General features: G+C 42.8%; 1 protein-coding gene across 1 annotated transcript in view; it reads right to left on the bottom strand.

The window, feature by feature from the left end:
* Metap2 (methionyl aminopeptidase 2) overlaps positions 1 to 14,759 on the bottom strand; it is a 29,587-nt gene extending 14,828 nt beyond the window's left edge. The window contains exons 1-4 of the mRNA XM_040755039.1: positions 14,499 to 14,759; positions 12,663 to 12,770; positions 4,546 to 4,611; positions 3,957 to 4,059 (exon numbers count right to left, since the gene is read on the bottom strand). Of these exons, the coding sequence (XP_040610973.1) occupies positions 3,957 to 4,059; positions 4,546 to 4,611; positions 12,663 to 12,770; positions 14,499 to 14,649 (428 nt within the window). The 5' untranslated portion in view covers positions 14,650 to 14,759. The remainder of the gene's footprint in view (positions 1 to 3,956; positions 4,060 to 4,545; positions 4,612 to 12,662; positions 12,771 to 14,498) is intronic.
* Between the last annotated feature and the right edge of the window lie 570 nt (positions 14,760 to 15,329).

The raw sequence follows: 15,329 nt of genomic DNA, 5'->3' as shown, positions 1-15,329 counted from the left end.
TACCTCAAGTGATGGGGCACGCATCTGTTACCTCAAGTGGTGGAGTGCGCATCTGTTACCTCAAGTGATGGGGCATGCATCTGTTACCTCAAGTGGTGGAGTGCGCATCTGTTACCTCAAGTGGAGTAATGAAAACAGTCTAAGGGGCTGGTTGGCAAGCTCCAATCAGTGAGAAAGAGACCCCATCTCAAAAAGTAAGGCAGAGAGCCACAGGGATACTGACCTTTGGTCTCCACTCATGCACACCTGCACACATTTGCACATGCACATTCACAAAACACAAGAGGGGGAGAGGGGAAGGGAGAGCAGGAAAGGGGGGGAGAGAGAGAAGAAAAAGTTGATTGTCATCACATAAGTGCTCAAACTCAGCAGACTAACAGGTCAGTCTGACAATACTTCTATATAAAAGTATGATGTGGCCTAAAAGATTATGATATAGCCCTGTCTATACCTAATTACAGCTTACAGATAACCAAGTTTACTACCACAAGGAAAACAGGGAAAGCTAAGAATGTGAGGCTTTTCTACGAGTGTCTAATTTGTTACGGGAGTAAAATGGAGGGCAAACAAAAGGGGCAAGGATTCTAAACACACAGTGCACACTTCTGTAACGTGGGGAACCACTGACACTCTCCAGACTGAACACTCAGAGACTGCATTTATGAGTGCCGTGCAAAATCATTAAGCCAAATATCTAGCACTTATCTCTAAATAGTTCAGTGAAAGAAAAGACAAGTGTGTGTGAACACCATCAAAAAATCAGAGATAAAGCATACAGGAAAAAAGTTAAGACTGTTCAGTATTGGTTGTCAGTGACTTTGTCACAACATCTCAATGTCCGCTCGTTTAAAGTGTCTTGCACTATAGCTCCCAGGTGTTTCTTTTCTGTTTATTCCATTTATTTGAGTGTAGAGTGGGGGGAGGGGCACATACACATGATACACGTGGAAGTTACAGAACAATGTTCAGGAGTAATTCTCTCCTTTTACCATGAGGGGTCTAGAAATTGAATTCAGGTCATTAGGCTTGGCAACAGGTGCCTTTATGTGTCTTGTGGACATGTTTCTAGGTATTTATAATGCACATTCATTATAAGTCAAGAGACTTTTAAAGAGATACAGAGGTTTCTATTTGTTGGCAAAATCAAGAATATTATTTTCTTCATTTTATCAATATTTCCTAGCAATATTGTAAAAGTAACAGTTATCTCTCAAAATTGCCCATGAAATTTAGAAAGAGGAATAACTTCAGAAATCAGAATCATAGAAAATCTTCTAAATTTTAACTCCAGTTCCATGCTGGCAAAATACTCATACATATAAAAAAAACAAAAATAAAAAATATTTTTAAAAATTAGTTTCAAAAAATAAGGACTTGTATATGGAGTCAGTGGTAGGTTTATGAAAGTTAGTGTAGTGGTTAAGAGCACTGACTGCTCTTCCAGAGGTCCTGAGTTCAATTCCCAGCAACCACATGGTGGCTCACAACCATCTGTAATGAGATCTGGTGCCCTCTTCTGACCTGCAGGTGTACATGCAGGCACAACACTATACATAATTTTAAAAAAAGTAATCTCAACGACAACAAAAAATGAAAGTGTGAACACTGCCAGGCACGATAGAGTTCATGCCTCTAACCCAAGCACTCAGATTTAGAAGCAGGAGGGTCAGGAGTTGCAAAGTGACTGACTGTCTAAAAAATAGGGACAACAAGATGGCTCAGCGGGTACAGATGCTTGGTTCAACCTCTAGAACTTACATGGTGGAAGGACAAAAATCAATTCCCAGAAATTATTCTGACTCCCCCCACAAGCTCTGGTATACAGGAGGCCTGCCTCTCCTCTGCCCCTACCAATGCAAAACAAAAACAAAAAGCCAATTAACTAAAAGATATTCAAAATCACTAGCAGTGTAATTATTATGAACTAAAATACTGTTTAATTCTATAATCCCACTCTTGGAAAATTATTTCATAATAAAATTATCCGCCCATAAAATACTCTACCTATTTACCCAAAACATTTGTTACAAAAGATAATAGTGGCAAAAAACATAGGAGACAAAGTAAATGTTCATCAATTACAAAAACAAGGAAAAAAAATGATATACTTATACCACAAAATACCAAAGCCATTCAAAAGAATAACAGTTATTCTTCTAACTTGGAGGGACTTCCAAGAGGTAGTAACTAAATGAGAAAAGGTGAAAAAAATGCTTCTGATTCCATTATTATAAAATAAATGAGCAGAAACTCCCCTCCTATAAACACACACAAAAGCACACATATATGAGCATAGAAAAATATGGAAGGCTACCTGCTAGGTGGTTAACATGGGTCTGGAAGGAAGGGAAAGAAGAGGGAACAAGCAAAATAAAAAAATAATTAAAAGATTATATTTGAAAATAAATGTGATCACATCATACGTACTATGAGAGTTTATGTAATTAATGTAATTCCACGTATTTATGACATTTTAAGGTATGGATAGTAATAGATGAATTCAAAGAAAGAAAAAGTATCTATGTCATAAAATTTCAGAATTTTACAGATTCCCTAATACTCATATCTGGGACTGAGGGAGGTGAAATTTTAGTAACACTATTCATTTCTATGTTTATAGGTCAATGAAACAATGCTACAGTAGAAGCTTTCTTAACCAATTATTCCACAAACTGTGATCAGTAATGCTCTTGGTTTCTTCGTGAAGACACACATGGTATCGTAAACACACACGTCCAGCAGGCTGCTGTCCTGACAGAGCAGTAACTTATCTAGTGCTGACAATGCATCTGCTGCTTGTCTAGGCACAGTCCTGTGCAGGGTACACTTTATGAAGAGGAGATAAAAGCATAGGCCTAAGTTATCTGCCTGTGTAATAAAACCAATTAAAGCATTAGAAGTGAGATTCAAATGTCACAATGTGGTCTCAGTTCCATCGTCAAGTAAAGCGATGGAACGCCCTTACGGAACACTTGTACATTATCAGTCGAGTTTGCTCCCAAGCCTGCTGAATCATCCATGTTATTGTAGTCATGTAACTTACTATGTTATGTAAAAGGAAGTTTCTATGAACTACTCTGCAAAGTTTCAATTAAAGACAAATCATTTAAAAAAAACTTGTCTGTGGCTAGAGAGATGGTTTAGCAAATAACAGCATTTGCTGCTGTTTGCAGAGGACTTAGGATAAGTTCCTAGCACCCACATGGAGGTTCACAACCATCTGTAATTCCAGTTTCAGGGGACCCAAAGCCCTCTTCTGACTTCCAAACACCAGCATGCATGCGGTACATTATATATAAATGCAGGCAAGACACTCATACACATACAATAAAGTAAACACATTGTGAAAGTTCTCTTGTCAAATTAAGCACTGATGACTGCTGGAAGCAAGCAGGCTGACAAAGCAGTAAAGTACTTGCCATGTGAGCCTAACACCTCAAGTTCAGATCCCCAACACCCAAGAAAAAAATAAGCCCTGTGCGATGGCGTGTGCTTTCAAACCCCAGCGCTGCAGGTGGCGAGCAGGCAGACCCCAGACACACACACACAAACTGTAAATGTTTATAGGGAAAACGCCACACACAACACACATCAACTCGCAGGTAACTTCATTCTGCTCATCTCCCCAGAAACACAAAATGACTTCTTTAATAGGAAAGCATTATGAATACTTTATGGAGAAGAAACTGCAATCTAACGCAATCCATGCTGAAAGACTACAAGGGAAAACAAGCAACTTACCCATGTCTGTGAAGACTTCGGTTTTTAACACCTACCCTAACATGCTGGTACTGGGCCCCAATTACTTTGGATAAGAAGGCTTCTACTGTATGTTCTTTGTAACAAGTCACAAACTTTTAATGCAACTGTGAGTAAATTTCTGAGCAAAGCTCAATTGGCTTTGCTGCTAAGCTACAGTAGTCAGAGGCAAACGGGAAGCTAGTTATGACTCTTACCCATCTTGTGTGGGTGGGTATTCACACTCTTGTCCTTTGGGAAATACACCATTAGGATACAGGTCACATATTGGAACTGAGGGAGGGTCTGTTTGAACCTTTGCTGTGAGATACAAACAGTCAGTTATACTATCTACAAAAACAGTGTAGCAGAAACATATGTGAAACAGTACAATATACAAGTTGTTAATAAAACCTCACCATATTTACACTTTAAATTAAAGAACTTCTCATTAACCATTTATCCAAAATCTAATCATTTCAAAGCTAGTAGATACAAAAACTATATTCTTCCTGTTGCCCTATAGTGGCACTACTTTTACCATTCTTTGCAGAATTACTTAATTCTACAAAGTATGTACATTTAAGATTATATAAATTTTAAGAACTCATCCTTAACTTGCAATTAAAGGCAAATATCATACTAACACTCCTGAGGATAATGGCTGAAAAAATGCCAGTAAGACCATTAAATCATGATTATTAGTTTCACTAAATCCAAACCCTTGTCTATTTCTCTGACAAGCACTATGATCTAAGCAAATTTTAGCTCTCCTCCAAGCCCGTGGTTATCTAACAAGACACTTACGTCCTCTCTTCTTCTTCTTCTTTTTCTTCTTCTTCCCAGATGCGCCATCACCATCACCATCTCCATCTGAAAAAATACATTCATTTAAGTTGCAGAGAAATGAAGCAAATACAAGAGCAAGTGTGTGCACCCACAAACACAGGCAACTCCTCTTAATAACACTGACGGCAGTCAGAATTCTTTTTTGGGGGGGGGGGGTAGGGGTTCCAGACAGGGTTTCTCTGTGACTTTGGAGGCTGTCCTGGAACTAGTTCTTGTAGACCAGACCAGGCTTGTCTCCAACTCACAGAGATCCACCTGCTTCTGCTGGGATTAAAGGCGTGTGCCACCAACGCCCAGCATCAGTCAGCATTCTTACAAGTTTTTTCCATGCTTCTAGAATTAAGCATCAGATGTGACATTAAAACACTAGCACCTTTTACTTTGAATTACTTTAATAACTATTGAATAAAATACGCATTTTCTAAATTAACTTTACCGTGTGTGTGTGTGTGTGTGTGTGTGTGTGTGTGTGTGTGAGTGCATGCCACATCCACTCATGGAGGTCAGATCCCCTGGGTCTGGACACATAAGCAGTTGTGAGCCACCCAATGTGGATCATAGGAACAACTTCTGATGCTCTGCAAAAGCTACCTCTCCAGCCAAAATGAAAATATTTTTTTAAAAAGTATTGTTTGAATGAAAATATTTTTAAGAATACTCTATCAACTTAAAAAAAAGCTAGACAAGTAACTGTCATTAGTTTAATAATAGTAATGGCCCAATGCCTTCATCTAAAACAACAACATTACAGATCCTTTGCATTACATACATGTATTTCACCAGGCAAGCCTTTAATCCCAGCACTCAGACCTCCACTTTAATTATTTTTACTTCAAATCACCAAACCATGTAAAAATGAATGCTGAACCTATTTGTTCCAACAGTCCTGAGTGATAAATGACATACGTGATGCTTATCTAGTGAGGGAGTAACACTGGGATGTGGTGTTTTACAAGGTCTGCTTTGAATAGTTATCACAGACCCTGTATCCAAAGATGAATGTGCACATGCACATCCTGTAGGCTCACAGGTTTCACGGCCTCAAAACAGGCCACCTGTGTTCATGCCAGTAATTTCAGCATCTGGAAGGCTGAGGTAGAATGTTGGTGAGTTTATTGTCAACTGGGTTACAAAGTCAAAAACAAAAAACCCACCAAACCAAACAAACAAAAAACCCCAACCCTCAAAAATGAGACTTAAGAACTTTGTACCAGGCTGGAAAGATAGCTCATCAGGTAAGAGCACTGGCTTCTCTTCCAGAGGATCTGGGCTTGATGCCCAGTTCCAGGGCATCTGTTGGTGGAGTACAGACATATACAGGCAAACACCCATACACACACACAAAAAAATTTTAAGTTAAATGACCAGTTATCTTTTTGATGCATACCCCTTTAAATCCTAGGTTCATAAAAGAATCATTTAAAAAATTATTTCTACTCTACAATTTTCTAATTAATCACACATAAAAATCATAATCATTGGCTTATAATGATTGCTTATCTGTGTGTAGGCTATTTAAAAGACCAATAAGACAAGTGTTGCTAACTAGCACAGTAACAAGAATGTGATAATTAGAGTCTACTAAAAAATGCTTTTAGTTTATCTTTTTCTTTTACTTAAAAGAAGCTTATAATTTGTTACGTTCAATTACATGACATTAGTAGGCCCATTACACAGAGTATGGTAAACACACTAATACTGTTGAAATGTCCAACATGAAAAATATTTTATAATATACATTTTTTGATGTTCCTCAACACAGTGGTTTAATTTATGGAGAGGACACAAAAAGCAACACCTAGACAAGGACATAAATTCACTGTCATCAGGATTAAACTTGTTTCTACCATCAGCAAGCGCAGCAGTCACCACGAAGGAGAAAACATGCATCCAGCACACTCAAACAACAGTTTCAGCCCAGAGACACTTAAAACAGGAACTAAGACTACCACAAGCACTTCAAAATGATGCATGCAAAGGAGTAAGATCATGACAGCACACTCATCACAGTGGAACTGCAAACTACAGTGACTAACAATACATACGTATTACAGAGGCTGTAATTCAAAAGTCAACAGTTACCAATTTCTTACAAGCATACTAACAACGGAGTACTCACTGCTGACACGAACGGCACACTTGGAAAAACTGTCGTCGTCCCGTCCCCCGTCTTCATCCACCCCCTCCCCCAGGGTCTCACTATGTTCTCTGACTGTCCTGGAACTCACTATGTAGACCAGACTGGCCTTGAACTTCCAGAGATCTGACTGCCTAAAGGCATATATCACAACACAGGGTTTGACAGCTTCTTTTTCTTTTCTCTTCTTTTTAAGATTTATTTATCACCTATAGTGTTTTGCCTACATGCCAGAAGAGGGCATCAGATTGAATTGTAGATGGTTGTGAGCCACCATGTGGTTGCTGGGAATTGAACTCAGGACGCCTGGAAGAGCAGCCATCTCTCCAGCCCCTTGACAGTTTCTTACGAAGCATAGTACTGTGTTATGAGGTAGCTTCCAAACAAATGGAGCAAAGAGCCTTTCTAGTATCTCATATTATATATACAAGTGCAAGTGACCAGGAATCCTAATCCCAGGTATTTACCCAAAGAAATAAAATCACATATACATAAAGACATGTATACAAATAACTAGATAAACATTAACAACAAAGAACAGCAGTCTTCAATGAGTAAATGGACAAGTAAATTCTGGACTACCACTCAGCAATAAAAATGCATTAACACTTCCTAAAAAGGAACATTAACAACTTGATGACTGTCAAAACTATGAAGTAGGGACTAGGGATATTTCCCATTAGGTAAGAAAGTTTGCTGCACAAGGGTGAGGACCTGAGTTCAAATCCCCATCACCCATTTAAAGTTGGGCACAGCTGCATATGCCCATAACTCTTCCAGCACTGTGGGATTGACAGGCAGATCAGGGGTGCCCCAGCAAGCCTAGGAAGGAAGTGGGCTTCAGGTTCAGTTAAGACCCTAACTCAAGGGAATGAGGCAGAATGAGAAAGACAAACACTCATTGTCCTCTGGCCTCCACACCACACACCCACACACAGTGCGATAATAAGGAAAGTAAGACAAACAACAAAAAGCTGAATATGAATAACTGCATTCATGATACTCCAGGAAAGAACACTGTATGCAGAAACAGATTAGAGACGCCAAGGGGAAGGATGTGGAGCAAAAGAGCCAGATACTAATGGACACCAGGTAAATGGCTTGTGCGGGTGAGAACAGACTACAGGCCAGAGAGATGACTAAGTGGGTAGACGTGCCTGCCACCAACCAGATGACTTTAATTCAATCCCCCAGGGTAGAAAAGAGAATCTATCATATTATACATACATGTGCATGGTCACTTGCACATGTATATATAATATGAGATACTACAAAGGCTCTTTGCTCTATTTCTTTTTGGAAGCTACCTCATAACACAGTACTATGCTTCATAAGAAACTGTCAAGGGGCTGGAGAGATGGCTGCTCTTCCAGGGGTCCTGAGTTCAATTCCCAGCAACCGCATGGTGGTCCACACCCACACACAGTATTTTCAATATAAATAGCCTACATATATTTGTTGTTGACAAATCACACAGTTATACATTGTTTCTACATCATCCATCTATCTACAGGCACAAAGGAATAAACATTATTCAATAAACTTGAAGTTCACTGAATGTGTGTTGTGGCAGCGATGCACTCCCCATGAGTGCATGCCTCTCAGAAGGATGTCCTTCCCAGACAGAGACCAGGGAAACACAACAGAAAGCACAGCCCTGGTGCAGGGCACCAGCTGGCACTCTGTCCGTGTAAGATGCCCAGGGTGCCACACAGTTCCCACCAGGCTCGGCTGCCCTGTTGGCCTACAGAAAGAAAAGTGAAGCTTACAGAGGGCGAGGTGAAAGAACCCGCCTCATGACCGGAGCCCTCCCAATAAACAGGCAAACACTGACTGAAGCCAGGCGACAATGCATACCTGTTACACCAGAACTAAAAAAGGCTGCGCTAGGAAGATTTTGAGGCCAAAGCCAGCCTTGGTCCACACAACAAGATCTGTCTCAAATAGAAGAAAAAAAAATGAGCCGGGTGTTGGTGGCAGACGCCTTTAACCCCAGCACTTGGGAAGCAGAGGCAGGCCAATCTCTGTGAGTTCGAGGCCAGCTTGGTCTAAAGAGAGAGTTCCAGGAAAGCCTCCAAAGTTACAGAGAAACCCTGTCTCAAAATAAAAAACAAAAAACAAAACAAACAAAAAAAAAGATTTAATAAATTACCTCTGGCACAATGCCAGATGGCCACAGGATCACCCTCTCACACCGGTACTCAACAATTTCAAATGTAATACACCTAAAATGAAATTCGTTATCTTCTTCCTTGCCTGCAATCACCCTTCCTCAATCTCTAAGAAACTCTATCCCTAACTTCATTATTTCAATCAGATATCAATATCCTGCCACCCAACTCAAACCCCTGGAATGGACTAATGCCTATCTCCCTGCTCCCCAGATCGACAGTCTCTATTACTGCTCCATTAAACTCTTCCTTCCATCCCTATCTACAACAGCAATTTAAATATTCATTACCACATACACAGCCAATTGCTAAGTGGTCTCAAAAATGATCTCTCCTATATTTTTCCCTAGGCTCTCTCAAACAATCTTCTCATTTGCACTGTTCACCATGCTTCCAAACGTTCTCAAAGTTAACCCCTACTCCTATAAATGGTCTTTCCCATCTGGACTGCTTGGTTGCTTTTTCTTTCCTCTTCTATTTGAGATGGGGCCTCACTATGTAGCCCAGGTCTAGAATTGCTATGCTAGACCAGACTAGCCTCAAAAGAGATCTGCCTGGTTCTGCCTTCTAAGAGCCATCAATCCCGAGCTCCATTTGGATTTAATCAAGTCCCAAATGCTTCCAACAAGAGTTCCTTCACTCAGCTACTCCAACACACCTCCACTTTCCGAACTAATTCGCATTGAACTGTAACATGCACAGAGTGCTTTTTCACCTCTAAGTTATGTCTCTCAACCACACCAACCAGTTTTTCTTTAAAAATAATTCTGAAACACCCTCTATTTTTTCCACCCCCTCCACAGCGTTTTTTTTTTTTTTTTTTTTTTTGGTTTTTTACGAGACAGGGTTTCTCTGTATTGTTTTGGAGGCTGTCGGTTCAGCCCGGCCTTGAACTCACTGAGATCCGCCTGCCTCTGCCTCCCGAGTGCTGGGATTAAAGGCGTGCGCCACCACCGCCCGGCTCCACAGCTTATTCTTAACAACAAGGAAACGAGCCATGGTGTCTATACCTATATTACCAACTCTTGAGAAATAGAAGCAGGTGGAAAGGAATCTGCCTCATTCTTAGTGTGCAAAGGCACTTGCTGTCAAGCCTGATAACCTGAGTTGGAACCCAGGGATTCACAAGGTAGAAGAGGAGAAAGGTTGTACTTAGACTTCCATACATGCATCATGGGCATGCATGTATACACAAAATAATTAAAGGTAACTAAAAAATATACAAGTTGGGGGACAGGAGAGGGAGTTAGAGAAAAAAGAAGGGGAGAAGAGGAGGGGAGAGGAAGACATGTGGGAGCAGGAAGACTGAGTCCGGGGAAGAATAGAGGAGAGCAAGAAAAGTGATAGCAGCCGGGCGGTGGTGGCGCACTCCTTTAATCCCAGCATTCGGGAGGCAGAGGCAGGCGGATCTCTGTGAGTTCGAGGCCAGGCTGGACAGACAGCCTCCAAAACAATACAGAGAAACCCTGTCTCGAAAAACCAAAAAAAAAAAAAAAAAAAAAAGAAAAGTGACAGCATAATACAGGGAGCCATTATAGGTTTAAAGAGACATCTGGCACTAGGGAAATGTCCAGATATCTACAAGGAAGGATGACCCCAACTAAGCAACAGCAGAGAGGCTATCTTAAATGCCTTTCTCCTATAATGAGATTGAGGACTATCTTATATGCCATTCTAGAGCCTTCATCCAGTGGCTGATGGAAGCAGAGGCAGACACCCACAGCTAAACACTGAACTGAACTCCTGGAATCCAGTTGCAGAGAGGGAGGAGTGATGAGCAAAGGGGTCAAGACCAGGCTGGAGAAACCCACAAACAGCTGACCTGAACAAGGGGGGAGCTCATGGACCCCAGACTGAGAGCAGGAAACCAGCATAGGTCCAACCCAGACCCCTGAACATGGGTGTCAGTTAAGAGGCCTGCCTGGACAGTATATAGAGCCTCTGGTAGTTGATTAACATTTATCCCTAGTGTACAACTGGACTTTGGGAGCCCATTCCATGTAGAGGGATAATCTCTCAGCCTAGACACATGGGAGAGGGCCTAAGCCCTGCTCCAAATTATGTGACAGACTTGAAGATCTCCCATAGAAGGCCTCACCCTCCCTGGGGAGCAGAAAGGAGATGAGATAGGGGGTTGGTTGGGGGTAGGAGAGAAGGGGGGGGGGACTGGGATTGACAATTTAAATTAGAAACAAGATTGTTTCTAATTTAAATTTTAAAAGGGGGGAAAATAAAACAGCAAAAAAAAATTACAAGTAATGTTGATTCTGGTAATCAATGAATTAGAAAAGTAATTAACTCAAACTCAGAGAAAACTACCAGTGTAACATACAAAAGTCTTCTTTCAATGTCAATGAGACTCAGGCAACTTCCTAGGTGAAATGAAACAAGGCACACTCCCAAGACTATTCTGTGAGGTTCCACACAGCAGACCACTGTATTATCTAAAGTTTGCAAATCCTTTTCTTATTCAAAGCTATCTGAAGCAAGGTAGAACAGAGGTTCGCTAAGGAAGAGGAAAAGCTGAGGGCTTCTTGAATGTAGTGAACCTATCTTTCTTTTTTTTCTTTTTTTTTTTTGGTTTTTCAAGACAGGGTTTCTCTGTATTGTTTTGGAGGCTGTCCTGGAACTCACTCTGTAGACCAGGCTGGCCTCGAACTCACAGAGATCCGCCTGCCTCTGCCTCCCAAGTGCTGGGATTAAAGGCATGCACCACCAACACCTGGCCTGAACCTATCTTTCTAAAGGAAAAACAATTTAAAAACTACCTTATCCAGTTAGTAGTTGAAGCATAATCATAGGTAGACAGACCTTAAGGTAGAGCAGCTGATGCTGACAGTAGAGAACCAAAAACCCAAAGAATGGGAAAGCCCCATTTACTCCTGTGCGAAAGGATGGAAAGCAGTAATGGGTTTCCTAATCTCCTCTCCTCCACTGTTTTACTGGCAGCATCAAGTACTAACTTCTGCCTTAAAAGAAATCTATAGTAGCCACTTGTACTTACATTTAGAAACACTCCAGTATGCACATCTGAGAATGATGAAAACCAATTTTGGTATGGACAAGAGAAGGGACAAACTTTGGACAAGATGCTGGATTTCAAACTTCGATACTATTTTACATGCATCAGTCATGCTATAACACACACACACACACACACACACACACACACACACACGACAGCATCTACTACAGCTGGCTTTGCAAGATTAAAAAGCATATGAACGTATCCTAGATAGCACACAGTAGCAGTTCAGAAATATTAAAATCAACAGCTTCTAATTTTATCATACTCACCCAGTACTTGGCCTTCTGCCAAGTACACATCTAAAGTTGAAATCTTGCTATCTAAGTAGGTATCCAACACAGCCAAGGAACACTTAATAAACATTTCCTTTTTATCTGTTACGTTAATTAAGTTTTAACAAGTCAAATGGTAAAGAATTACTAGATGGTGAAATAAGCATATTTTCCTTAATTAAGGTCCTATTTTTCAGGGCTGGAGAGATGGCTCAGCAGTTGAGAGCACTCAATGCTCTTATAGAAGACCCAGGTTTGGTTCTTAGCACATACACCAGGCAGCTCAGAACTACCTATAACTTGAGGTCCAGGTATCCAACACACTATTCTGGCCGCTTAAGGTACTGGCAGGAATGTAGTGCACTTACAAGCAGGCACTCAACAGACACATAAAATGAAAATAATCTTTGGGAATTGAATGTTACATTTTCTGTCTTTTCTAACCAAAGATCAAATTAACTGTTTACCTTCATCATCCTCATCTCTCTCTTTCTCATCCAGTGCTTGTCTTTCCAACTGTCCTGCTATCTCATCCACGGAGGCTCCTGATTCTTTATCAGGTTCTTGTTGCACTGCTGTTGAAACAAAACAGGACAAATCAAATGTTATAAAGGACTTTCCCACACCTGAATATATCCTAATGATACTGCACACTTCACCAATCCTTTCACAATAAACAGCGCAGGAAACAAAACAGAAACTTTATTAATATAATTTGTTAAGCCATGGGGGAGAAAAACTTCCATATCTAAGTAGTACTGTCCACTCAATTCATTCTAGAAAGCTCTCTATTACACATGATAGCATCTACAGGACAAATGGAAATGGAAGTTGGTCCCTATTCTTATTCAGTTTAACCTTAAAGGATGCATAAGAATTAGACGACAATAAATATTTTAAATTACTAAACAGGCAACAACACACGCTGAAGGCCTTAGGAAGAAGAGGCTTTGTTACACACCAGCTGGGCAAAAATAGAAACAACGAGAAAAAGATAGCCCATTATTAAAATACAAGTTTTTAAGCATCTAGCATACCTAAAGTAATTACAATCCAGATGTAGTAGCAATACGTGTTCATAGATAAATACAGTCTAGCACGCTGGTTACTGAAGGAGGATTCCCATTGAGAGAGACGACTGTTAGAAAATACTAGGAGGAGGCAGGCAGATCTCTGTGAACCGGAGGCCCTAGGTACTGGTGGAGGTATGGAAGTCCAGAACAACCCAACCAGCCTGCATAGTGAAACCCTGTCTCAGAAAATTAAAATCGGCCGGCCAGCGGTGACCCACGTCTTTAACGCCAGCACTCGGGAGGCAGAAGCAGGCCGATGGTTGTGAGCTCGAGGTCAGCCTGGTCTACACAGCAAGTTCCACGACAACCAAGGCTACACACACAGAGAAACCCTGTCTCAAAAAACCAACCCTAACTCTTCCGCTTTTCACTCCCATCTAACCACTAAATTTCTGAAATGTGGCGAAGTCCTCTCCAACTTCATTTAATTCAAACCCCGTTTTCCTCTCAAACAATTGTGTACTGCAATGAAGGAGCTTGTGAAAACAAAACTTCTCAAGATAAAACAAGCTCCTAGTTAACAAGGTCCAACTGTAAACATGCAGTTGTTTAACTCTCCTTGCCCAGGGACTTAAGTATTACCAGTTGCGTCCATGCTCACAGAATAACCTGTCTACACTGCCTGCCAGTTGCATCAAAATGCCTGCCAGCCCTAAAACTTGAATATGCTGTAAAATTAAGCACGTGAAAATCAGCACCACCGCCGCCAGTGACACCACGTAAGGACACACACACTCCAAAATCTGCAGCCCCCGGCCAAAACCCGATGTGGACGAGGATGAAGTGTGGGGAGGACGCACAGAGCCAGCCCTATGTTCGACTACCCCACCCCCCAGCCTGGACGAAAGCGGGTAGGTCCAGCAAGCAGGCCGCAACCAGGGTCAGGAGGGATTTCGAGGCGGCGCCCAAACCGCGTGGAAGACGGTGGAGCTGAAGGCCATCGTGCACGTTGCGGGGCCGTGGGTGTCACGGTCTGCGTGGGGGCCGAGTGCGCGCCCCGTGAGCCCCGCGCTAGCACTCGGGAAGCGGGGGCCACTCTCATCCGCCCCCACACCCTCCCACCGTCCCCGAGGGGCCGCGGCACGGGAGGCCGGCCGCGCCACTCCGCCAGGCCTGGGGATTCAAGGCGGCCAGGGCTCCGGGCTGCCGGCGCCCCGGTCACTCGTGCCGGGCCCGAGCCAAGTCGTTCAGCCATTCCTGGCAGGGGCTGCGAAAACCAGGACTCCTTACCTGACACGGCCCCTTTGCCCTTCTTCTTCTTCCGTCTCTTCTTCTTGGCGGCTTCCTCGGCCGTGCTGGAAGTGCCCTCCTCCCTGTCGTCCGGATCGACGTCGCCATTCAGGTGGCTCCCGAAGGACGCTGCCTCCTCCACGCCCGCCATGTTGCCCGAGAGAGCGAGCGGCGGAGTGAGAGCGAGAGGCGCCGACCCGCTCCTTCTTCACCCACCTCCTCCAGCGATGCCGCCGGAAGTCGCTCTCGATGGTCGGGACGCAGGGAATGCTGGGACGGCGGAGGACTCCGCCGCACGCGGCCCGAGCGCCCGCCCGCCCCCCGTGCGGCTCGCCTCCGCCGGTGTCCGGCCTGACGCCTCTGTGGTCCCGAACCGAGAACGCCCCCTGCGCGCTTCTTCCGGGGCCCGAGCGGCTACGAACGCGAGGAGTTTAATGTTCCCGGTTTTTAAAAACCCTAAAAGAAGCGACTAGGGGCGTTTAAAAAAATGTGTTCATTAATGCACATTCCTGATGACTGCGTTGCATTCACTGTCACAGTTGACGAAGGCGCCGTGGAGAAGCTGGGGATGATAATTTTGGTAGCCGGAATTTCGCCCTTCTTGTACTTACTCCAAGCCCCGAAGACTCAAGATAGGATAGCCTCTTGGGGGCGATAATCCCTTCAGTCCCCGCACGCAAGAGGCAGAAGCAGGAGATTCCCTGTGAGTTCCAGGATTACAGAGAGAGGGAGAGACCAGGTTTCAAAGCGGAAGGATAAGGCTTTCTCACGCTTCTCTCACTGTCTAACCCGCAACAAGTACAAGTTCGGACCAATAAGAACACGGCCTTC

The sequence above is a fragment of the Mesocricetus auratus genome, unplaced genomic scaffold (genome assembly GCF_017639785.1).
Source record: "Mesocricetus auratus isolate SY011 unplaced genomic scaffold, BCM_Maur_2.0 Super-Scaffold_100011, whole genome shotgun sequence".
In the NCBI taxonomy this organism is placed as follows: Eukaryota; Metazoa; Chordata; class Mammalia; order Rodentia; family Cricetidae; genus Mesocricetus; species Mesocricetus auratus.
This window is presented reverse-complemented; position numbering and strand designations above follow the sequence as displayed.